Source organism: Anser cygnoides, chromosome W (genome assembly GCF_040182565.1).
Source record: "Anser cygnoides isolate HZ-2024a breed goose chromosome W, Taihu_goose_T2T_genome, whole genome shotgun sequence".
NCBI lineage: Eukaryota > Metazoa > Chordata > Aves > Anseriformes > Anatidae > Anser > Anser cygnoides.
In genome coordinates this window covers 1,290,136-1,316,824 of record NC_089911.1, presented here as the reverse complement: position 1 = coordinate 1,316,824, position 26,689 = coordinate 1,290,136, and the positions used below count along the sequence as shown (strand labels likewise).

The window sequence follows — 26,689 nt, the reverse complement described above, 5'->3', positions numbered from 1 at the left end:
TAGGAAGGCCCTGCAGAGGGACCTGGACAGGATGGGTCGATGGGCAGAGGCCAATGGGATGAGGTTCAACATGGCTGAGCACTGAGTCCTGCACTTTGGTCAGAACAACCCCATGCAGCGCTACGGGCTTGGGGCAGAATGGCTGGAAAGCTGTGCAGAGGAAAGGGATCTGGGGGTGCTGATTGATGCTCGCCTGAACATGAGCCGGCAGTGTGCCCAGGTGGCCAAGAAGGCCAATGGCATCCTGGCTTGTATCAGGAATAGTGTAGCCAGCAGGACCAGGGAGGTGATTGCCCCCCTGTACTCTGCTCTGGTGAGGCTGCACCTTTTGTACTGTGTTCTGTTTTGGGCCCCTCACTACAAGAAAGGCATCGAGGCCCTGGAGCGTGTCCAGAGAAGGGCTGTGAAGCTGGTGAAAGGTCTAGAGAACAAGTCTTATGAGGTGCGGCTGAGGGAGCTAGGGTTGTTTATACGGGAGAAGAGGAGGCTCAGGGGAGACGTTATCGCTCTCTACAACTACCTGAAAGAAAGTTGTGGGGAGCTGGGGGTCGACCTCTTCTCGCAGATAACTAGTGATAGGACAAGAGGGAATGGCCTCAGGTTGCACCAAGGGAGGTTCATATTGGAAATGAGGAGAAATTTCTTCTGAGGAAGAGTAGTCAGGCATTGGAATGGGTTGCCCAGGAAGGTGGTGGAGTCACCATCCGTGGGGGTGTTTAAGGAAAGGCTGGACTTGGTGCTTAGGGACATGGTTTAGTGGGTGATATTGGTGGTAGGGGGATGGTTGGACCAGATGATCTTGGAGGTCTTTTCCAACCTTAATGATTCTATGAATCTATGTGCCTTAGCATTGTTTCCAGGAGGATCTGTTCCATGACCTTGCCAGGCACAGAGGTGAGACTGACCAGCCTGTAGTTCCACAGGTCTTCCTTTTCTCCCTTTTTAAAAGTGGGGGTTATGTTTCCCCTCTCCTAGTCAGTGGACTGCCACAACTTCTCAAATATGATCGACAGTGGCTTAGCAACTACATCCGCCAGTTCCCTTAGGATCTCTGGATGCATCACATCAGGTCCCATGGACTTGAGAACCTTCCGGTTCCTTAGATGGTCTCGGAATTGGGTCTGTTTATCAGGAAAAATTATTAGTGAAATGTATGATGCAGTTAAACAGCATTGCAAAGAATTATAAAGCAGTCCAGGTTGGAAGGGACCTCAAAGGTCATCAGTGCTAACCTTTTTGTGGGAAAAGGGATCCTAGATGAGATCATATTTATCAGGGACTGTAGAGATAGGACAAGAAGTAATGGCTTAGCTGGTCAAGGGAAGTGATTGTCCCACTCTGCTCTGCACAGGTGTGGCCTCATCTTGTGTACTGTGTGCAGTTTTGGGCGCCACAGTATAGCAAAGATATAAAACTGTTAGAGAATGTCCAAAGGAGGGCTACAAAATGATCAAGGGTCTGGAGGGGAAGATGTATGAGGAGCGGCTGAAGTCACTTGGTTTGTTCAGCCTGGAGAAGAGGAGACTGAGGGGAAAACTCATGGTGGTCTACAGCTTCCTCACAAGGGGGAGCGGAAGGGCAGGCACTGATCTCTTCTCACTGGTGACCAGAGATAGGACCTGAGGAAATGGCTTGAAGCTGTGACAGGGGTGGTTCAGGCTGGATGCGGGGAAAAGGTTTTTCACCAAGAGGGTGGTTGGGCACTGGAACAGGCTCCCCAGTGAAGTGGTCATGGCACCGAGCCTGCCAGAGTTCAAGAAGCGTTTGGACAATGCTCTCAGACCCATGGTCTGATTTTTTGGGTGGTCCTTTGGGGACCCAGGAGTTGGACTCGATGATCCTTGTGAGTCCCTTCCAACTCGGGATATTGTATGATTCTACGATGAAATTCTTTACTGTGAGGGTGGTGAGGCACTGGAAGAGGTTGCCCTGAGAAGTTGTGGATGCCACATCCCTGGAAGTGTTCAAGGCCAGGTTGGATGGGGCTTTGAGCAACCTGGTCTAGCAGGAGGTGTCCCTGCCCACGGCGGGGGGGTGGAATTAGATGATCTTTAAGGTCCCTTCCAACCCAGACCATTCTATGATTCTATGATCTATCACACTGTCCAGTTGCATCTTGACAAACTTCAGTGATGGAGAATTTACCACATCCCTGGGGAGACTGTTTCAGTGATTAATTGTTCTCACTGTTAAAAATTCCTTTCTAATATCAAGATGAAACCCAGAATCAGAGAATATCCTGAGTTGGAAAGGACCCACCAGGATCACCGAGTCCAAATCCTGGGTCTGCATAGGACCACCCAAAAATCAGACCATATGTCAGAGAGCTATGTTTTAAGAAGCAACTCAGGAAAATATTTGCAAGCATTACTTTGTAGAAATCCCCCATCATAGGCAGGCCTCTTTTTTTTTTCTGGATAATTGGAAAAAGTACCAACTGCGGCTGGCCAAAAATGGGAAAATTTGTTTAATTTAGTAAAGACGTAAACTAATAATTCTATTTTTGTTTCACCTTTTTTTCCTTTTCCTGATTTTAAGTATTTTTATTTTGAAAAAAAAAAATCCCCAAAATTTACTCTGTCACACAACTTCCTAATAAATATTACCATAAAATAAATTAGCAATGAGGAAAAACTTTTTTTAAAAAAAGAATCTCTAAGTTTTTCTAAGTCAAAATGTTTGTGAAAACTTTTTAGTACCCCTATAATGAATAAAAAAATACTGTATAGGAAAAAAGCCACATTTCTTTGTTTAAAAACAATTCAAACACACTGTACTTGAGTCAGGAGTAAAGCTGATTATTATATGATGATTCTAGCATAAGACCCGAGCCACTGTGTATTACTGGCAATAGAATCTTTTCCCGGAGAATGGCCTTTTTATCTCTTCACAAGTGTCGGGATGGACAGTAACGAACTTGTTTAGGAGTTCATATCCCAGACAGAGAAGTTATGTTCAACATATTTTCACATTGTATTTCTTGCTTTCAGCAAATACAAGTACAGGAGAGTATACAAAATGCTCTGTGCATCCTTGGCATAGACATATCTCAGGAGAGGACATTTCAAGGACCCGAAAGGGTTCCGCTGGGCTTTTGGCATAGCTGCCTTGGAGACAGAGGACATTAAACAGTTGTCTACCTTGCCTGGTCTCTCAGAGGACCCTTCTGTTGTGGGGTTGCTGAGGGTCGAAGAACAGCAGGTGCCAATCGCTACCACAACTGTGCACCGGCGGCAATATCGCACCAACCGAGACTCCCTGATTCCCATCCATAAGCTAATTCGACAACTGGAGAGCCAAGGAGTGATCAGCAAGACTCATTCACCTTTTAATAGCCCCATACGGCCAGTGCGAAAGTCTAATGGTGAGTGGAGACTAACAGTGGACTATCGTGGCCTGAACGAAGTCACGCCACCACTGAGTGCTGCAGTGCCGGACATGCTAGAACTCCAGTATGAACTGGAATCAAAGGCAGCCAAGTGGTATGCCACAATTGATATCGCTAATGCATTTTTCTCCATCCCTCTAGCAGCAGAGTGCAGGCCACAGTTTGCTTTCACTTGGAGGGGTGTCCAATACACCTGGAATCGGCTGCCCCAGGGGTGGGAACACAGCCCTACCATTTGCCATGGACTGATCCAGTCTGCGCTGGAGCAGGGGGAAGCTCCTGAACACCTGCAGTACATCGATGACATCATTGTGTGGGGTGACACTGCAGAGGAATTTTCTGAGAAAGGGAAGAAAATAATCCAAATCCTTCTGAAGGCCAGTTTTGCCATAAAACAAAATAAAGTCAAAGGACCTGCACAGGAGATCCCGTTCTTAGGAATAAAATGGCAAGATGGACGTCGTCAAATCCCAATGGATGCGATCAACAAAATAACAGCTACGTCTCCACCAGTTAGGAAAAAAGAAACAAGCTTTCCTAGGTGTCATGGGTTTTTGGAGAATGCACATTCCGAATTACAGTCTGATTGTAAACCCGCTCTACCAAGTAACCCGTAAGAAGAATGATTTCGAATGGGGCCCCGAGCAATGACAATCCTTTGAACAAATTAAGCAGGAAATAGTTCATGCAGTAGCCCTCGGGCCAGTCCGAACAGGACCAGATGTAAAGAATGTGCTCTACACCGCAGCCGGGGAGAATGGTCCCACCTGGAGCTTCTGGCAGAACAAGCCTGGGGAAACTTGAGGTCAACCCCTGGGGTTTTGGAGTCGGGGATACAGAGGATCTGAGGCCCGCTACAATCCAACCAAAAAGGAGATATTGGCAGCATATGAGGGAGTTCAATCTGCTTCAGAAGTGGTCGGTACTGAAGCGCAGCTCATCCTGGCACCCTGACTGATGGTACTAGGCTGGATGTTCAAAGGAAGGGTCCCCTCTACACATCATGCAACTGATGCTACATGTAGGAAGTGGGTTGCACTGATTATTCAGTGGGCTCAAATAGGAAACCCCAGTCGCTCAGGAATTTTGGAAGCGATCACGGACTGGCCAGAAGGCAAAGATTTTGGAATATCACCAGAGGAGGAGGTGACACGTGCTGAAGAGGCCCTGCTACAAAACAAGATACCAGAAAGTGAGAAGAAATATGCCGTCTTCACTGGTGGGTCCTGCCGTATTGTGGGAAAGCATCGGAGGTGGAAGGCTGCTGTGTGGAGTCCTACACGATGAGTTGCAGGAGCTGATGAGGGAGAAGGTGAATCGAGTCAGTTTGCAGAAGTGAAGGCCATTTAGCCGGCTTTAGATATTGCTGAACGAGAAAAGTCGCCAGTTCTCTATCTCTATACTGATTCATGGATGGTAGCAAATGCCCTGTGGGGGTGGTTACAGCAATGGAAGCAGAACAACTGGAAGCGCAGGGGCAAACCCATCTGGGCTGCTGCATTGTGGCAAGATATTGCTGCCCGGGTAGAGAACCTGGTTGTAAAGGTATGCCACGTACATGCTCACATACCCAAGAACTGGGCCACGGAAAACATTAAAACAACCAGCAGGTGGATCAGGCTGCTAAGATTGAAGTGGCTCAGGTAGATCTGGACTGGCAACATGAGGGTGAATTATTTATGGCTTGGTGAGCCCATGACACCTCAGGCAATCAAGGCAGAGATGCAACATAGAGATGGGCTCGTGGACCCATTCTAATTCTAAAGGCAGGTGGACCTGACCATGGACACTATTGCACAGGTTATTCATGATTGTGAAACATGTGCTGCAATCAAGCAAGCCAAACAGTCAAAGCCTCTTTGGTATGGAGGACGATGGCTGAAATATAATATGGAGAGGCCTGGCAGACTGATTACATCACACTCCCTCAAACCCGCAACGGTAAGCGCCACGTGCTTACAATGCAGGAAGCAACCACCGGATGGCTGGAAACATATCCTGTGCCCTATTCCACCGCCTGGAACACTATCCTGGGCCTTGAGAAGCAAGTCCTATGGCATCATGGCACCCCAGAAAGAATTGAGTCAGACAATGGGACTCATTTCTGAAACAACTTCATAGACACTTGGGCCAAAGAACATGGTATTGAGTGGGTGTATCACATCCCCTATCATGCACCAGCCTCTGGAAAAGTTGAACGATACAATGGACTGTTAAAGACTACACTGAAAGCAGTGGGTGCTGGGACATTCAAATATTGGGATACACATTTGGCAAAGGCCACCTGGTTAGTCAACACTAGGGGATCTGCCAACTGAAACGGACTTGCCCAATCAAACCTGTTACGTACTGTAGAAAGGGTAAAGTCGCTATAGTACATGTAAGAAACATGCTGGGTAAGACAGTCTGGGTTACTCCTGCCTCAGGAAAAGGCAAACCCATTCGTGGAATTGCTTTTGCTCAGGGACCTGGATGCACTTGGTGGGTAATGAAAAGGAATGGGGAGGTCCGATGTGTACCTCGAAGGGATTTAATATTGGGTGAGAATAGCCCATGAGTTGAATTGTATTATGTTAATTATTATATAATACTGTACGTCATCACTACCATGATTGCTATATATCAGTGGCCTATTAATGGTATTACAGTAACAGGCACACAGATAATGATGAATGAATTTTGATAGAATTGTACAAGCACAGAGATGTGATGGAACGAGAACAGGCTTCAACATGTGACGATCCAATATCACACACCATCTCTTCTGCCCTGAAAGACTGCTGGGACAGATGGAGCCCAAAGTCAGTCATGGACTACACACACTCAGTGGACATTTTATATACATATATGAAAAGTGGTGATTAATTGGAATGTATTGGAAAGTGTGTAACCATGACATAAATGGTATGGAATAAGGGGTGGATATATTGTCCTGGTTTCAACTAGGATAGAGTTAATTTTCCTCCTAGTAGCTGGTAGGGTGCTATGTTTTGGATTAGGATGAGAAGAGCGCTGATAACATGCTGATGTTTTAATTGTTGCAGAGCAGTGTTTACACCAGGCCAAGGACTTTTCGGCTTCTCGCTCTGTCCTGCCAGCGAGCAGGCTGGGGGTGCAGCAGGAGCTGGGAGGGGACAGACCCAGGACAGCTGACCCAAACTGGCCAAAGGGGTATTCCATACCATCTGACGTCATGCTAAACAACATATAGGGGTGGCTAGCTGGGGTAGGGGGACTGGCTGCTCAGGGATAGGCTGGGCATCGGTCAGTGGGTGGTAAGCAATTGCACTGTGTATCACTTGTTTTGTACACATTATTAGTAGTAGTACTATTATCATTATCGTTATTATTTTCCTTTCTTTTCTGTCCTAATAAACTGTCTTTATCTCAGCCCACGAGCTTTCAGATTTTTTTCTGATTCCCTCCCCTATCCCAGAGAGGGAGGGGGGAGGGTGAGCAAATAGCTGTGTGGTGCTTAGCTGCCAGCTAGGTTAAACCACAACAGTCAACTTGCTACCTTTTTCATTGTATTTTTGTTCTTTCATTTTTAGGTGCCTTGACCTAAGCCATTTGCAATTTTACAAAAAGCCTTATAAGTTGGCTTTCCAGTGCCATGAACAATATTGGAGACTGTCCAGAGAAGGGCTACAAAGATGGTGAAGGGCCTAGAGGGGAAGACATATGAGGAGTGGCTGAGGTCACTTGGTTTGTTCAGCCTCGAAAAGAGGAGGCTGAGGGGAGACCTCATCGCGGGCTACAACTTCCTCATGGGGGGGAGCGGAGGGGCAGGCACAGATCTATTCTCTCTGGTGACCAGCGATAGGACCCAAGGGAATGTAGTCAAGCTGTGACAAGGGAGGTTCAGGTTGGATATCAGGAAAAGGTTCTTCACCGAGAGGGTGGTCGCCCATTGGAACAGGCTCCCCAGGGAAGTAGTCACAGCACCAAGCCTGTCTGAGTTTAAGAAGCGTTTGGACTATGCTCTCAGTCATGTGGCCTGAATTTTTGGATAGACCTGTGTGGTGCCAGGAGTTGGACTTGATCATCCTTATGGGTCCCTTCCAACTCGGGATATAGTATTGTATTGTGTTCTGTTCTGTTCTGTTCTGTTCTATTCTATTCTATTCTATTCTATTCTATTCTATTCTATTCTATTCTATTCTATTCTTTTCTATTCTTTTCTATGCTATGCTATGCTATGCTATGCTATTCCATTCCATTCCATTCCATTCCATTCCATTCCATTCCATTCCATTCCATTCCACAGAGAATGATACAATCCAAGGTAAAGAAAGCTTACTACACTTTTCATTACTTTATGCAAATATACACTGAATGTCATTTAAGATCTACAAGTAGCAACATTTTTACTTCTATGCTATGTCACATTTAGGTTGAAGTTCAAACATGAAACACAGGACTGGAAATAATTTTCTTTCGCAAAAAAAAAAAGGAAAAACTAAATTTGTTCTATTACATGTGAATTGCAACATCTGAAGGCTCATAATTTGACTTTGCTACCTAAAATACAGTAGTCCATATGATGTCATTAAAAGAATGTGCATTTAAATTCATATTTTAGTAAAAATTATAAATTTGATCAATAACCAACTTACATAGCTCCATTTGTATAGACTGTGTCACTTCCCTCCACGTACTGAACCTGGGGTGGGTAGACATGCTGTACTGGTTGCACAGTCTGTACTTGCTGTACCTGTAAACGCAAACACCAGAAATATGGGTTAGTTTACCTTATAAAAAAGAGTGACTAGTGCTTCAGTGCATCTAATAGCTTCTAAACAATCCTGAGTCATGGGATATACCTGTTCTCACAATTCCTAAATAACACAGAATGCAGTATTGTGCTGCAATTCTGTAATACGGAAAGTGGAGTACTAACACTGGAGACACATGCCCTTGTCAGAACAGGTCCTAAAAAAATTCAGTGTAATCCTAGAAGAGTCTATTAAATTCTGTCCAAGAGCAATTTTTCCTACTTGTTCTTCTCCACTATTAACTCATATACTTCAAAAGGAAAATCTAAACTTCACTGTTAACCTAATTAATTAATTAATTAACCAGATTAATATGAAAACCTGAATTCTGAAGAAAACACAACACTTTGAATAAGACTTTTCAAGTGTGTGTATTCGGCTTACATGGCAAAGACTTGGTAGCAGGGGGCTGCAGGGATGGCCTCTGTGAGAAGAGCCCAGGAGCTGCCCCATGTTAGATAAGAGCCAGTTTCAGCCAGCTCCAAAAGGGACCTGCTGCTGGCCAGAGGTGAGACACGAACAACTCTGGTTGCGCCTCTGTGAGAGCAGATTTAAGAAAAGGAAAAAACAGCTGTGCAACAGCAGTTGGGAGAGAGGAGCAAAAAAAATGGGAGAGAAACAATGAGGCAGACACTAAGGTCAGTGAAGAAGGAGGGGGAGGAGGTGATCCAGGTTCGGAAGCAGAAGTTCCCCTATGGCCTGTGGAGAGGACCATGGTGAAGCAGGTTGTCCCCCTGCAGCCCATGGTGTACTATGGCGGAGCAGATCTACGCACTGCAGCCCATGGAGTAGCCGACAGTGGAGCAGGTGGATGTGGCCTGAAGGAGGCTGCCACCCATGGAGAGCCCCCACAGGAGCAGACTCAAGGCCAGACCTGCAGCCGGTGGAGAGGAGCCCATGGTGGAGCACGTGATCTGGCAGAGGCCACTGCTTGTGGGGGACCAGTTCAGGGCTCCCCAGTACAAGAGGAACATAGAGCTACTAGAGCTACTAGAGCTACATATAACTACTAGAGTGAGTTCAGAGGAGGGCTGCGAAGATGATTAGAGGACTGGAGCACCTCTCGTACGAGGACAGGCTGAAAGAACTGGGCCTGTTTAGCCTGGAAAAGAGAAGAATGAGGGGAGACCTCATCAATGTATATAAATATCTGAAGGGAGGGTGTCAAGAGGATGGAGCCAGTCTCTTTTCGGTGGTGCCTAGCAACAGGATGAGAGGCAAGGGGCACAAACTGAAGCACAGGTGGTTCTGGCTGAATATGAAGGGGCACTTCATTACTGTGAGGGTGACAGAGCACTAAATAGAATACAGCCTTCTGCTCCGGTTAAGCAGGTTCATGGATTGATGCATAGTGCAGACCCTGAAAGCTGGAATGGTGATTTTTTGGTTTGACAGTGATGATGATGTCAAAGAGATTGCTGATTCTGAACCTCAATCGATTTCCTTGAGACCTTTGGTTAAGACTGAGACTACTGTTGATGATGATGATGAAATCTGCACTACTGTGCAAACGATTCCATGGTCACCGGCAGAGTTGGTTAAAATACAGGAGAAGTTCTCAAGGCGGTCAGGGGAATCGGAAGAAGTTGAGTATGTGTGGTGAGTTTCTCTTGAAGGAGGAGATCAAATTATGTTGAGTGAGGAAGAGGCAGGAGGCTTTTGGGGACCTGGAGTATTTTTAACCACCACACCAGGAGACCCTAATTACTCTATAACAGCACGGGCTGCATACTGGGCAGGTGGTGTAGATCCCCAGGAGAGAGGGGAACCCCTGGAAATTAGAGCCACAAGCTATTCTGACCTGGCTGTAGCAGTACAGAAAGCAGCCTGCGTTCAGGCGATATATGAAAGAGATGAATTCGGGAAATCCCCGATGTTAGCTCCTATTGACCCAGCTCGATTAATCCCTCTCATCCGTGGACTCCCTGATTGTCTTAAAATGTTCATAGCAAATACCCAGGATCGCATACTAGCTGCTCATAGGGATGATGATAGTGGTTGTAGGCGAAATCCTAACTCCCCCATTCCCACCTGGAGTGAATTTGTACAAGACATAGATAAGTATGGATGCTGAATGGGCTGGATTAGTTCATCCAGTATTAAGTCCCAAGACGACGCTCAGCGAGTCCACCAAATCCACACTCAAAATCCCAGATACCCCAAATTCAAAAAGAGGTTCAAACCTAATAAGGAACAGGGTGAGTTGTGGTGTAAGGCCCTAGCTTTGGGTGGACCCCGACCATTCTTGTGTGGTGCCTCTATGGAGGACCTCCGTACATTAGTCCAATTTCTGGGTAAGAAAAATATTCCGGCTGGGGAGAATTGCCTAACTGGAAAACCCCCAACCCATAAGGAAACTGCAACTTCTGCACTGAGCCCAATTGAGGAGGCAGAAGCTCAGCAAAAAACCTCCTATCCCCAGGGAGGGCAGTGAGCCACCCTGCTCGGCAGGTATTAGCAATTCAATGGCTCTCTAATGAACACTCTGACCCTATCATTGCCATTCCCTTTGGACCCCGAAAGATATTGGTAAATTTTCTTATTGACACCGGGACCCAAATGTCCGTAATTACACATGAGACAGCACAAACCCTGAGCATAACACCTGGTCAATGCAGGGTTAAATTCACGGGAATCGATGGTGTGGAAAAACAATGCCCCACTGCAAGAATTTCACTCTGGCTGCCAGAGGAACAAAATTAGCCAGGGTCGAAGTATTAGTCAGTGCTGCATATACTATTTTAGGATTTGACATACTGCGTGGCCATATGTGGAAACTCCCTGATGGAACTGTGTGGAGTTTCACGACACATCAAAGGGATTCAGGCACAGTGAGACTGAGTCTGTTACAAACATCCATACCCTTACCCCCCGCTAAAATCACTGATGTTCGGCAATATTTGTTGCCAGCAGCAGCACTTATGGGGATTGACGGGGTGGTAACAGAATTGGAAGAAAGAGGCATTATTAAAAGGACTCATTCACCTTACAATTCATTGGTGTGGCCGGTAAAGAAACCAACCAGGAAATGGCATTTTACAGTGGACTACAGACAGTTAAATGCTAACACCACACCTTTGACTGCCACAGTTCCAAACATGGCAGAGATAGTGAAAGCCTTCTGTGCATCTAACAGTAGCAATGGTGCTAACTACTCCCAAATATCTCTACACATGGGAAATCAAAGATTGCTATTTCACCCTCTTTCTAACCCTGCCAGTTGAATACAACCGAGCATATTTTATTTTCTTTTGTGTTCACAGGAATCCTGAGTGAACTTCATGTGGACAGCTGGAGAATCGCAAACCAACAGTTTGGATTAATAATGCTATGCTTTACCCTGACCTTGATGCAATTACAGGCCTTAAAGGAAACTTAGCTACTGTGGTTATACACGGAGCTGAGGTGTTTCATCATGACATCTAACCATGCATTGTCACGGTATAGCGCAATCACTGGAACATCTCAAAACAAAAAGGACCTAAGTCTCTCTACTTTGGTTTTACATGGGAGTAAAATATTTTCAAAAGATGAATGGAGTTGGAATGATTCTCTAAGAATGGCTGAACTTCAAGCCACGTCTGGCCAGACAATACAAATGAGTTGCCGAATAACTAATGGATCTACTTACAATAGGCCGACTGAAATTAAGACAGTTTATGCTGATTCTACCAGACCACAAAATTATAGTACTGATTGTAACAAAATAACTGAACCAAATTTTGATTGCTGGTACAATTTTACTTTCACCAAATCTATAACTGTGTACTGTCTTTGGGGTTACAGAGCCACAGAATTACTATTCGAATTTATGATCAATACAGAAACATCTTCATCGACTGCAAAGGATAAGAAGCCTCTGCCCCCCCAGATATTTGAAAATGAACCAACTCAGCCTCCCATTGGTCTAACTTCTTTCATCTTCAACACAGGTCCTTACATAATTAAAAATGTGGGACAACAAGAAGTTCTTTTTAACCCTAGCTGGTCTCTAAAAAGGGTAGATGCAACTGGGTTATTGGGAACAGGATTAGGTATATTAAATAGCATTGATGCTGAGGTCCTAATGAGTAGAATAACTGCTACTACAGATGACCTAAGGAAACTGGAACGACCAATAAAACCATCCTTATTGGCCTTAGGAGCAAGTCAATGGCTTCTATCAGACATTTTACCCCACTGAAAACAAATTGAAGAAAACGATCATCAATTAATGCCCTTGGAAAAACTCAGGGCAATACCTCCCTTGCCTTGAGCTGCATCCAAGCGCAGTTATGGATACAATCTGTAGCAGCAGCTATTATTAGAGAGGGAGAAGGAGGAACTTTGCCCACTGAAATTCGAAAATTGATTTGGGATAATGCTTCCGAATTTGAAAAGGAGTTTCAAGCATGGTGGCAATTCGTCAACTTTACCTATTATGCAGAAAATGATAAAGTTGTTGCCTTTATACTTACCATAAGTAATGCCACCATATACAATGTATATCCAATCATTGCATTAGGACTCAGTCATAATGGAACTATACTTTATTCTAAGGAGCATAAAGTATGGGCCCATCAAAAGGGAGGAAAGTGGCAAACAATTGATGTGAATGCATGCATTGTGCGTGAACAAAAAGGCTTCATCTGTGAGAGTAACACACTCGAAGCCCAAGACATTTGTCTTGACACTGAACAAAATATTTGCCACTTTGAGATACATCCTAATGAAACCCTTGAAACTGTACTTGTATATATTGGGAAAGGCTGTGTTTGCATGAGAACCCATTGTGATTCTATAGCCATAGATAACACAATTGTAGATACCAGTAATCACACTAATGTTTGTGTTTGTAATTTTATGCTTTATACTGACAATTAGTTTGTACGTTAAACTCTGGATTATGGTGAAACGTTTAGCATCCCTACACAATGTACATACACTCGATAAATCTCGTCCCGAGAATGTATGTGATATCCCCAAAATATTCCAAATGTCGTGAAGCTTGAGTGACTATAGTCACGGGGTGGATGTGGTGCAATTGCCTAAAGTAACTAGGAAAATAAAACTAACATTCACATTTTAAAGAAAATGTACAGCACTGAAGAGGCTTTCAGGGTAGGGTGTAGCTGCATTACCTGAGCATTCCCTAGGCTTCCAACCTTAGATGCTATCACAGTGGGGAAACCTGGTGTTCTGGCTCTAAAGAACAGTACGGAGCGTAGAGTGGATATGGAATATCCCTTTGGTTGGTTTAGGTCAGCTGCCCTGGTGATGTTTCTTTTCTCACATCTTTACCCAACCCTAGGGGAGTTAGAGAGAGTCCTGATGCTGTGCCAGCACTGCTCAGCAGCAGACACAACATTGGTGTGATACCATTGCTGTTCTAGCTACGAGTGCAGAGCACAGCACTGTATGGGCTGCTGCAGGGAAAGTTAACATCCCAGCCTGACCCAGTACAGAGGGTGTCAAGAGGACGGAGCCAGTCTCTTTTCAGTGGTGCCTAGCAACAGGATGAGAGGCAAGGGGCACAAACTGAAGCACAGGTGGTTCTGGCTGAATATGAAGGGGCACTTCATTACTGTGAGGGTGACAGAGCACTGGAACAGGTTGCCCAGAGAGGTTGTGGAGTCTCCTTCTCTGGAGATATTCAAAACCTGCCTGGATGCCATCCTGCGCAATGTGCTCTGGATGATCTGGCTCAGCAGGGGGGTTGGACTAGATGATCTTCAGAGGTCCCTTCCAACCTCGGCCATTCTGTGATTCTGTGCACACCTACACCTGGGGAACACCACTCGCAACTGGTCACCAGCTGGATTTCACTCCATTCACCACCAATATTTGGGTCCGGCCATCCAGCCAGTTGTTAGCTATAGAATAGAATATAGAACCATAGAATATCCCGAGATGGAAGGGACCCACAAGGATCATCGAGTCCAACTACTGGCTCCACACTAGTCTACCCAAAAATTCAGTCGATATGACTGAGAGCATAGTCCAAACACTTCTTAAACTCCGACAGGCTTGGTGCCATGACTACGTCCCTGGGGAGCCTGTTCCAATGCGCTTCCCTCGACCAACTAGCAAAGCTGTGCTTGATGCACCCCAGGATACGGTTGGCCCTCCTGGCTGCCAGGGCACACTGCTGGCTCATATTCAACTTGCTGTCAACCACAACCCCCAGATCCCTCTCTGCGGGGCTGCTCTCCAGCATCTCTTCGCCCAGTCTGTTTGTATAGCCAGGGTTGCCCCGTTCCAGATGCAGGACCCGGCACTTGCTCTTGTTAAACTTCATGCGGTTGGTGATTGCCCAGCTCTCCAATCTGTCCAGATCTCTCTGCAAGGCCTTTCCACCCTCAACAGAGTCAGCAACTCTTCCCAGTTTAGTATCATCAGAAAATTTACTGAAAACACCGCCAGACTGATGTAGCCTCATTTACCATAACCCTTTGAGCCCTACCTGTCAGCCAATTGCTCACCCATCGTATGATGTTTATATCTAGCTGTATGCTGGACATTTTGTCCAGTAGGATCCTATGGGAAACTGTGTCAAAAGCTTTGCTGAAGTCCAGAAAGATCACATCAGCTGGTTTCCCTTGATCGACTAGATGGGTGATCTTATCATAAAAGGAAATCAAATTTGTTAAACAGGACCTACCCCTTGTGAACCCATTCTGGCTGTGACCTATGACTGCGCTGTCCCCCCGGTGTGCTTCAATAACTCCCAGGATAATCTTCTCCATAATTTTACCAGGCACTGACGTGAGACTGACAGGCCTGTAGTTGCCAGGGTCTTCTTTCTTGCCCTTCTTGAAAATTGGCACAACATTTGCCAGCTTCCAGTCTACTGGGACCTCTCCAGATTCCCAAGACTGTTGAAAAGTAATTGAGAGATCTTGCGATGACGTCAGTCAGCTCTTTGAATACCATGGGATGAATCCCATCCGGACCCATGGACTTGTATGGATCCAGGTGGAGTAGCAAATCCCGCACACGTTCAGGGTTGGCTGGGAGTTTATCATTCCCACCGTCACGGTCCTCCAACTCAGGGCACCCGGGGTCCCGAAGCCCGTTGAAAGTCGTTCACTGCCGTTGAAGACAGAGGCAAAGAAGGCATTAAACGTCTCTGCTTTGCCTATGTCCTTGTTTGTGAGGTGACCATCCCCATCAAGTAGCGGACCTATGTTTTCTCTGGTCCTCCTTTTTGTATTCACATATTTAACTGGCCCTAAAATGGAGCCCTGGGGGACCCCACTGGGGACCGGCTGCCAGCCTGATGTAACCCCATTTACCTTAACCCTTTGAGACCTACCCGTCAGCCAATTATTCACCCAACTTATTATGTTTTTATCTAGCCATATGCTGGACATTTTGTTCAGTAGGATAAAAACTAGTAAGGAGTTTAAGAGGAAAAAAAAAAATTTAAGAGAAAGTTATTTTCTGAAATTTTTATTTTTTTAATTTAATACATTGTTTTTTAATTTTTTTAATTTAATAAATTAAATTTTAAAATTAACTTTAAGAGAATTAAAATTAATTCTCTTTATTTTTTTTAATAAATGATCTGGAGGAAGGACTTAAAGTTAATTTTAATTAACTGTAATTAAAAATAAAGAGAATTGTTGACACATCATATTGTTTTTACCAAGCTGTATGCTGGACATTTTGTCCAGAAGGATACTGTGAGAAACAGTATTGAAAGCTTTGCTGAAATCCAAAAAGATTACATCAACTGGCTTCCCTCAGCTAGGTGGGTGACCTTGTCATAAAAGGAAATTAAGTTAGATAAGTAGGACCTTCTCCCCCTGAACCCGTGTTGGCTGTGACCAATGACTGCATTGTCTTTCAGGTGTTTTTCAGTAACTCCCAGAATAATCTTCTCCATAATTTTCCAGGTACGGAAGTGAGACTGACAGGCCTGTAATTACCAGGGTCTTCTTTCTTGCCCTTGAAAATTGGAACAACGTTTGCCAGCTTCCATTCAACTGGGGCCTTTCCAGATTCCCAAGACTGTTGAAAAGTAATTGAGAAAGGTTTTGTGATGACATCAGCCAGCTCTTTGAGTACCCTGGGATGAATCCCATTGGGCCCCAGAGACTTGTATACATCCAGCTGGAACAGCAAATCCCACATAGGTTTGGGGTTTGCTGGGAATTTATTGTTCCCATAATCATGGTCCTGCAACTCAGGGCACCTGGGGTCCCAGGGCCATCATCAATGGTCAGGTCCACCCCTCGATCACGAGCACATCTGTATGTGGCATCCCTCCCCAGATGTCCTGATGTTTCACGGGCCCATTGAACTACAGACAGCTCACCCTTACATCCCCCGTCCAGGTCCACCTGAGCCACTTCAATTTTCGAAGCTCGATCCACCTCTTCATTGTTCTGATGTTCTTCAGTGGCACGACTCTTGGGCATGCGGGCATCTACATGACGTACCTTTACAGCCAGGTTTTCTATGCAGGCAGCAATATCTTACCACAGGGTAGCAGCCCAGATAGGTTTACCTCCGTGCTGCCAGTTGCTCTGTTTCCATTGCTGTAACCACCCACACAGGGCATTTGCCACCATCCATGAGTCAGCGTAGAGATACGGTACTGGCCACTTTTCTCTTTCAGCAATTTCTAGGGCCAGTTGTATGGATTTCACTTCTGCATACTTACTCGACTCATCTTCCCCTTCCATGGCCTCCACAACTCGTCGTGTGGGACTCCACACAGCAGCTTTCCATTTCTGATGGCTCCCTACCACGCGACAGGATCCGTCAGTGAGCAACACATACTGCTTTCTGTCTTCTGAGAACTCATTACATGGTGGTGCCTCTTTGGCATGAGTTACATCTTCGATCAATACTCCAAAATCTCTGCCTTCCGGCCAGTCCATGAGCTCTTCCAGGATTCCTGGGTGGTTGCGTTTCCCCATTTGAGCCCACTGCATAATTAAAGCTACCCACTTACTCCGCGTAGCATCAGTTGCATGGTGTTTAGTGGGGATTTTCCCTTTGAACATCCAATTTAACAGAGGTAGCCGTGGTGCCAAGAGGAGCTGTGCTTCTGTACCCACAACTTCTGAAGCAGCTCAAACCCCCCTCATATGCTGTTAATATCTCCTTTTCAGTTGGGGTGTATTTGGCTTCTGATCCTTGATAGCCCTGGCTCCAGAACCCCAGAGGTCGACCTCGAGTTTCTCCTGGGGTCTTCTGCCAGAGGCTCCAGGTGAGGCCATGTTCCCCAGCTGCAGTGTAAAGTATGTTTTGCACAGCTGGTCCTGTACAAACAGGCCCAAGGGCTACTGCACGAGCTATTTCTTGTTTGATTTCTTCAAAAGCCTGTTGTTGCTCAGGGCCCCACTCGAAATAGTTTCTCTTTTGAGTCACTCGATATAGAGGACTCCCAAGCTGACTATATCCTGGAACATGCATTCTCCAGAATGCCACAAGGCCTAGGAAAGCTTGTGTTTCCTTTTTGCTAGTTGGTGGAGACATAGCAGTTATTTTGTTGATCACATCCATTGAAATGTGGCGATATCCATCCTGCCATTTTACCCCCAAGAACTGGATTTCCTGTGCAGGTCCCTTGACCTTACTCTGTTTAATGGCAAAACCAGCTTTCAGGAGAATTTGGATTGTTTTATTCTCTTTCTCAATAACTTTTTCTGCTGTGTTGCCCCACACAATGATATCATTGATGTATTGCAGGTGTTCAGGAACTTCCCCCTGTTCCAGTGCAATCTGGATTAGTCCATGGCAAATGAGAAGCAGAGGTCCCTTCATCAGGGTCAAGACTAACATCAGCCATTCTACTGCCTCTGGGGAACTGCCCAACAGAAAACGGAGCAGCATTTTTCCTAGGAGACCCCCTTTTTGCTGCTGTGTTTCCTTGTAGTTCATGTACACAAGCGGCTAGGATTGAGGTAGGTTCACCATCCCACTTCCTCATATCTTCCCTGTGGTCACGCAGATAAGACCACAAGGTGCCACATGGTGTGTGTCCCTGCTACTCTCTCCCTCGAACAGGAAAATACCGATTCGTAATGGCTGAAATATTACTCCATGTGGGTGAGGAGGGAGATGATTGTTCTACGAGGTGGTGGAGCCTTTGGAACAGTTTCTCCATAGCCAAGATGCAGGCCCGTAGTGGAACAGAGAGATTGTCTTCATATTTTTGAAGCTGGCAGGACATAGTATACACTGTTGGTGCCATCCCCTCATCCCAATGAATTCCTGCCAGCGTACTGGCATGTGATGATGGTGCACTCCGCACAAATTTACGCCACATGGATGTTGTGCACTGGACTTCATCGGGATCTTGAGGTGTCTGGGCATTGTCCAAATCGCTATAAACCATCTCCAGCACAGCTAATTCCCGCAGATGCTGGAGACCTTTATCCATAGTGGCCCACTTGCCTACTTGATATACAATATCTTCCTTATGGGGATACCTTTCTTTCACAGCTGCCAGGAGTCGCCTCCAGAGGCTGAGAACCTGTGTCCCTCTCCCAATTACTTTGTCAATGACCCTTTCTCTAGAGAGGGATCCCAGCTGTTTGGCTTCATTGCCTTCTAATTGTTGGCTATTGGCCCCAGTGTCCCAGCATCAAAGCAGCCAGGTGAGGATGTGTTCACCTGGGTGTCGACTGTAATCCTTTCGTATTTCTCGCAACTCACTCAGGGATAGGGATCGAGTGGTTTCTGATTCCTTTATGATTTCCATCTCTTCTTCCTGCTGTTTTTGTGATGGCTCTGCTTTAGAGGTGCCTGCCTTTTCCCCTTCTCCCTCCTTCTTAGGAGAGGCTTCTTCCCTTACCAAACGAGCTGACTTCCATTTCCATTGTTTTGACTTGACTATGGGGGCGACTGATACCATCCATAGTTGGTTGATCCTCCGGGTCAGTCACAGCATGTGTTATCTGGTCATCAGATTCAGAGACTTCCTCCCTCTCTTCAAGGTGCTGGATGATGTTAAACAGTGTTTGGTAGGAGTAAGCTAGAACCCAGCACAATGCTGCAAGCTGCCGTTCTCCGGCATTATCAGGGTCAGGGCATACGACTCTCAAACATTCTATCAGGTTTTTAGGATTTTGCACTTGTTCAGGGGTGAAGTTCAAAACTATTGGAGGAGGCACCCGTGACAGGTACCTGCCGATATCCTCCCACACACCTTGCCACCTGCCACAAGACTGTTTTGGGACAGATTCCCAGATAAGCTTTCTAAACAATCGGCTAATCTTAGAGGGAAGAGGAAACCCGTTATTCAGAATTAGAAATATCACAGTATCACAGTATCACAGATTTCTAGGTTGGAAGAGACCTCAAGATAATCGAGTCCAACCTCCGACCTAACACTAAGTACTCCACTAAACCATATCGCTAAGCTCTACATCTAAACGTCTTTTAAAGACCTCCAGGGATGGTGACTCCACCACCTCCCTGGGCAGCCCATTCCAATGCTTAATAACCCTTTCGGTAAAGAAGTACTTCCTAACATCCAACCTAAAACTCCCCTGTCGCAACTTTCGCCCATTCCCCCTCGTCCTGTCACCAGGCACGTAGGAGAACAGACCAACCCCCACCTCTCTACAGCCTCCTTTAAGGTAACTGTAGAGAGCGATAAGGTCGCCCCTGAGCCTCCTCTTCTCCAGGCTGAACAAGCCCAGCTCCCTCAGCCGCTCCTCGTAAGACTTGTTCTCCAGACCCCTCACCAGCTTGGTCGCCCTTCTCTGGACTCGCTCGAGCACGTCCATGTCCTTCCTGTAGCGAGGGGCCCAAAACTGAACACAGTACTCAAGGTGCGGCCTCACCAGAGCCGAGTACAGGGGCACAATCACTTCCCTAGACCTGCTGGCCACACTGCTTCTTATGCAGGCCAGGATGCTGTTGGTCTTCTTGGCCACCTGGGCACACTGCTGGCTCATATTCAGCTGACTATCAACCAATACTCCCAGGTCCCTCTCAGCCAGGCAGCTTTCCAGCCACTCATCTCCCAGCCTGTAGCTCTGCTTGGGGTTGTTGCGCCCCAGGTGCAGGACCCGGCACTTGGCCTTGTTGAACTTCATACAGTTGACCTCAGCCCATCGCTCCAGCCTATCCAGATCCTCCTGCAGAGCCTTCCTGCCCTCGAGCAGATCGACACACGCACTTAGCTTGGTGTCATCTGCAAACTTACTGAGGGTGCACTGGACGCCCTCATCCAGATCATCGATAAAGATATTAAAGAGGACCGGCCCCAGTACCGAGCCCTGGGGGACACCACTAGTGACCGGCCTCCAACCAGATTTGACTCCATTCACCACAACTCTTTGGGCCTGGCTATCCAGCCAGTTTCTAACCCAGCGAAGCAATATATGGGTTACACATGGATATTCAAAATACTCAGAAACTGCTGTAATTAGCCCACTGTGAAAGAAGGAGGAGGTACCATTCCTGATATTATTCATAAACTGACTTCCAGATGAGGAAAGGAAGGCAGTGTAATTCTGAATATTCTCTAAAAGAGACCAAAATTATAACAACGCAGGGTCTAAATGCCAGATTAAACTCAAGGCCGGTCTTGGCAGCACAGCGGATTTAAAAAAACGAACACAGATTGTAGCACAGTCTCGGATTGGATATAGAGGAGAAAGGAGAACATGACACGGATTGCATGACACATGATCAAACAAGCCACTATTAACAGGACACTGAACATGGTGACTGGCAAGTAAGTGTGTTAGTTGTAAGCGTTTTAATCAATTCTACTGTTATCTCAACCCTTCGAGCCCCACGTTGGGCGCCAAAAAGGACCGTGGTGGTTTTACCATGCTAGGCAGCTGAACACCACAACTGCTCTCTCCCTCCCCCTCCTTAGAAGAGGAGGGGAAGAAGTAAAGGAAAGAACAACTCACGGGTTGAGATAAGGATGATTTAATTAAAGGGAAAAAAATAATTATTAAGGAAAGATTATTATTAATTAAACAATTTAACTAAACAATTTAACTAAACAATTAACAATTTAACTAAAGGGGAAAAAGGAAAGGGGAAAAGGGAGGGGGAAAGGGAAAAAGAAACAAAACAAGTAAAGGCTATGTGGAAGTGCAGAGGAAAGAAATTACTCTCTACTTCCCACAAATGAGCGATGCTTGACCACATCCTTGAAGCAGGGCCTCAACGCACATAGCCGGTGTTCGGGAGGAGGACATACGTTTTCACGACAGCCCACCCCTCCCCTCTTCTTCCCTTTTCCACCTTTTATTGCTGAGTGTGACATCATATGGTATGGAATATCCCTTTGGTTGGTTTAGGTCAGCTGCCCTGGTGATATTCCTTTCTCACTTTTTTGCCCACCCCCTAGGGGGTTAGAGAGAGTCCTGATGCTGTGCCAGCACTGCTCAGCAGCAGACACAACACTGGTGTGATACCACTGCTGTTCTAGCTACAAGTGCAGAGCACAGCACTGTATGGACTGCTGCAGGGAAAGGGCACCATCATCAGTGCTGAAGACAGAGGTGAGGAAGGCATTAAATGTCTCTGCTTTGTATACACCCCTATTTGTGAGGTGACTGTTGTGGTTTAACCCGGCTGGTCAGCCAAGCCGGCCTCCTGCCCCACCTGCTTGACTTCCGATATTTTGGAATTGCCTGATCCTGTGCTTTTAGGAGGCAGTGCTTAAAGATTGACCAGCACTGATGGACGCCGACACCTTCAAAAGCAGCTTCCCAGGGGACCTTGCTAACTAGTTCCCTTAGCAGCCTGAAGTCTGCTCTCCCCATATCCAGGGCTGAAGTTTTGGTGGCAGTTTTCTTCCTGCCACCAAAAATTTTAAACTCAACCGCTTCATGGTCACTGTGACTGAGACGGCCTCCAATTGCCACATCCCCCACAAAATCCTCTCTGTTCTCCAGCAACAGATCCAGGAGGGCACCTTTCCTAGTTAGCTCCCTTAGCACTTGGACCAAGAAGTTATCAACGAGGTGCTTTAAGAATCTCCTGCACCTGCTTGTGTCGGCCATGTGATATTCCCAGTTGACGTCTGGCAAGTTGAAGTCCCTCATAAGGACAAGAGCAGTTGATCTTGAGGTATCTCTTAGTTCCTCAAAGAATAATTCATTGGTGTCGTCATCCTGGCAGGGTGGTCTGTAATAGACTCCCATGACAACATCCCCTTTTTATATGTTTGTCCCTTAATCCTTACCCAGAGGCTCTCAACTTTGTCATTGCCAACTGCAAGCTCCACACGGTCCAGCCCCTCCTTTATGTACAGCACCACCCCACTGCCTCGCCTGCCCTGCCTGTCCCTCCTGAGGAGCCTGCAACCATCTACTGCAACACACCAGCCACAGGACTCATCCCACCGGGTTTCACTTACGCCGATGATATTGTAGCTCTGGGACTGGGCCAAGACTTCTAGGTCCTCTAGCTTATTCCTCATACTGCGTGCATTGGTGTAGAAACACTTCAAGTGCGCCTCATTGTACGCAGCACCTTGTGGAGCAGACCAAAGGAACTCACTAGCACACAGTCCCTTGTTTTGTCATGCCCTCCCATAGCTTATCACCAGCAGGCCTAGTTTTATCCCTTTCCCCCTTCGACTCTAGTTTAAAGCCCTATCGATCAGTCCCGCTAACTCCTGTGCAAAAATCCTTTCCCCCCTCTGAGAGAGGTGCATCGCATCTGGTGTCAGCAGGCCTGGTATCACATATACCTTCCCGTGATCAAGAAACCAAAGTTCTGCCAGTGGCACCAGTCTCGGAGCCACATATTGATGAGCTGAGCCTGCCTGTCAATGTTGATCCCTGCTACCCGAAGGAGAGGCAAACACAACCTGTGCCCCTGATCCTTTAACCATTTGCCCCAAAGCCCTAAAGTCCCTCTTGATTGCCCTTGGACTTCTCCTTACTACCTCGTCATTACCAGCTTGAAAAACCAGTAACGGGTAGTAGTAAGAGGGAGGGCCATACCAGGCAAGTGACTTTTCTAGCAACGTCTCTTACCCAAGCCCCAGGGAGGCAGCAGACTTCCCTGTGGGCTGGGTCCGGATGGCAAATTGGGCCCTCTGTCCCTTTCAGAAGGGAGTCCCCTATGACAATAACCCTTCTTTCTTTCTTAATAGAAAATGTAGTGATGCAGGACGTAGGCTGCCTTGCCTTAGGCACCCCTTCCAACCAGGATGGGCTTTCGTCTACATCATCATTTGCTTGACTGTCAAGTTTTAGAGCCTCATACCTGTTGCATAAGCGTAGCCAGGAAGGTGAGGTAGGCAGGGAGAGGGCTCGCCTACCACCCTGAGCAGAAACCTGCTTCCATATTCCCCCTTGTCCTAGGTCCCCTCCTACTGCGTGGTGGGATAGGGGAACCTTTGTTTCAGGTGTGGTAGCTGGCTCATGAGTCTGTCTCAGGGAGGGTAGAGTATGCTTCCACCAGTCAATTTCCCTCTCTGACTACCTTATGCTCCTCAGCCTAATCACCTCCTCCCGAAGCTCTGCCAGCAGGCTGAGCAATTCTTCAACCTGGGCACACCTCCCACAGGCATACCCACTGCTGCTGCTATCAGACACTGACAGAAGACTTGGGCACACCCTGCAGCCCAAGACCTGGATGGCCGCGTATTTCCCCGAGACCTCTGTCTAGGTAGCCACATTGGTAGCTGTGGCTCAAGAGGCCGCAAGAGATGCAGAGGCCATGGCTTTCTGCCAGGTGGATACCATGGCTGGGCTCTTCGCGAGCAGGTTACAACCACCATTGGAAAACAGCGGTAAGAGTGTCCTCCCTGCATGAACTGCCATTCAAACTGGCGTGCCATGCCCTGACTGATGCGCCACACCCTGTTTGCCCATCCTGGTCACTCACACTCCCTAGGGGCTGCCTTTGTACAACAGGGGAGGGGGAGGGTTGTTGCTGGCTCCGCCCACGCCTCATCAGCCTCCCTTGTGAGGGCTGCTGGGTCCTGGCAGCTCCCTTGGCTGCCTCAAGTGGCCTCGATGCAGGAAAAAAGCCCTGCCCACCTCGATCCTCCACTCCGCTGCAGAGCTCGTCTGCCCCAGAGCTGATCGCCTTGAACCTGATCTTCTCCTACAGTGGGTGGTTCTTCATTCTTCCAGGCCCTGACTTTGCCTTTTGGGGCCTAGGCTATGTGGCTGGAGTTCTTGCCAGTGAAGACTGAGGCAAAAAATTCATTAACTACCTCAGCCTTCTCCTTATCCCAGGTGACCAGGTCTCCCGTTTCCTTCTGGATAGGGACCACAATTTCCCTAGTCTTTCTTTTATCAGCAATGTACCTATAGAAGCCCTTCTTGTTGCTCTTGATGTCCCTGGTCAAATTTAGTTCTCATAGGGCTTTGGCTTTCCTAACCTTTCCTGGCTGCTCCAACAACGTCTCTATATCCCTCCTGGGCTATCTGTCCTTGCTTCCACTCTCTGTAGGTCTCCTTTTTCTGCTTGAGTTTGTCCAGGAGCTCCTTGTTCATCCCTGTGGGCCTCCTGGCATTTTTGCTTGACTTCCTCTTTATTGGGATGCATTGCTCCTGAGCTTGGAGGAGGTGGTCCTTGAATATTAACCTGCTTTCTTGCGCCCTTCTTCCCTCCAGGGCTTTGTGCCATGGTACTCTACCAAGCAGATCCCTGAAGAGGGTATAGTCTGCTTTCCCAAAGCAGAGATAGCATCTCTGGATAGCATCTAGATAGCATCCAGGGTAGAGAGCTTGCTGTGATCCTTCCTCACTACCATCTGAATCTAAAACTGCACCATTTCATGGTCACTGTAGCTAAGGCTGTCCTTGAATTTCATATTCCCCACCAGCCCCTCCTTGTTGATGAGAATGCGGACCAGCATAGCATTTCTACTCATTGGCTCCTCTATCACTTGTATAAGGAAGTTATCATCAACACATTCTGGGAACCTCCTGGATTGCCTGTGCCCTGCTGTGCTGTCTGTCCCTCCAACAGATACCAGGGTGGTTGAAGTCCCTCATGAGGGCCAGGGCTTGTGAATGTGAGGCTGCTTTTATCTGTCTATAGAGGGCCTCATCTGCTTGGTCTTCCTGATCAGGTGGCCTATAGCAGACCCCCCCCATAATGTCCCCTGTCCCTGCCCTCCCTTTAATCCTGACCCATATATTCTCAGTCAGCTCCTCATCCATCCCCAGGCAGAACTCCATGCACTCCAGCTGCTCATTGACTTAGAGGGCGATGCCCCCTCCTCATCTCCCCTGCCTGTCCTTCCTAAAGAGTCTGTATCCTTCCATTCCAACACTCCAGTCCTGGGAGCCATTCTTCCACCATGTCTCTGTAATGCCAATGAGGTCATAGCCCTGCCGCTGTGCATACATCTCTAACTCCTCTTGTTTATTCCCCATGCTATGTCTTAGCATAGAGACATTTAAGTTGGGTCCCTGATGAAGCAGACTTACTGGCTGGAGTAGTTGGAATTCCTTCGTGGTGCTCTTCAGGTTCTCTTCTGATGATCTGTGACCCTCTTCCAGGTTCTGGGCATCTATCACTGACACTGGCATCAAACTGGGAGGAGCAGGATGGACTGAGGTTCCCCTCCCCCAGCAGCTCTAGTTTAAAACCTTCACCAACTCAGCAAGCCTATGATCAAAAGATGTTCTTCCCCTTCTCTGATAAGTAGACCCCATCAGCTCCCAGCAGACCAGGTTTCTCAAAGAGAGTCCCATGGTCTAAGCAGCTGAACCTCTGTCTGTGGCACCAGTCCTGCAACCATCTGTTGATTTGCTAGATTCAACTGGCCCTTTCAAACCCCTTCCCTTTGACCAGCAGGACTGATCAAAAAACTACTTGCGCTCCTGAGTCCTTTACTGCTGCCCCCAGGGCTCTGCAATCCCTCTTGACACTCCTCAGACTATTACTGGCTGCATCATTGATGCCCACGTTAAACAGTAGCAGCGGATATTAGTCCTTAGGCTGTACAAGGCCTGGCAATCTCCTGGTAACATCCCTGATACAAGCCCCCAGTAAGCAGCAGACTTCCCTCAAGGGAGGATCGGGTCAGCAGATGGGCTCCTCTGTACCTCTCAGAAGAGAGTCTCCTACTACTATCGTCTATCATCTTTTCTTAGTTGGACTAGTTGTTATGCGGGGAGAAGACCAGGTGTCTTACTCAGCTCCACCCTCTCTGCAATGGGTCTTTCCTTTTCAGTCTGCAAAGGGGTGAAGCGGTTCTGTAAGGGCACCTCAGTATTCGGGGGAAGACTCTTCCTCCTGCTGGTCCTTGTTGTTGCCAGCTTCCACTCTCCAGTGTTACTGGCCTCCCTCCCTTCTCTGAGTGTCAGTGGGGGAGTTTCAGGCTGTTTGGCCATGGGCTGTGGGTCCCCTGCAGACTGTGCTAGGATCCAGCTGTCTAACTCCTCCTCAGCCTCCCTGATGCTACTCAGCCTTCTCACTGCCTCCTGCAGCTCAGCCACCTGGTGCAGGAGGTCCTCCATCTGGGCACACCTTTTGCAGGCAGGTCTGCTACCTGTCCCTGCCCCTGCCCCAGGGGAAAGATCTAGGCATTTCCAGCAGTCAGAAATCTGCACTGTAGCCTCAGTAGCTGTCTGGGTGGAGGCAT

The 26,689-nt window shown here is 47.2% G+C and overlaps 1 protein-coding gene across 4 annotated transcripts in view; it reads right to left on the bottom strand.

Moving 5' to 3' along the window:
- The window catches only part of LOC125181335 (transcription factor RFX3-like), a 232,222-nt gene that overhangs the window by 129,259 nt on the left and 76,274 nt on the right, over positions 1-26,689 (bottom strand). For all 4 annotated transcript variants that reach the window (XM_066987566.1, XM_066987565.1, XM_066987567.1 and 1 more), the window contains one exon: positions 8,005-8,102. In XM_066987566.1, the coding sequence (XP_066843667.1) occupies positions 8,005-8,102 (98 nt within the window). The remainder of the gene's footprint in view (positions 1-8,004; positions 8,103-26,689) is intronic.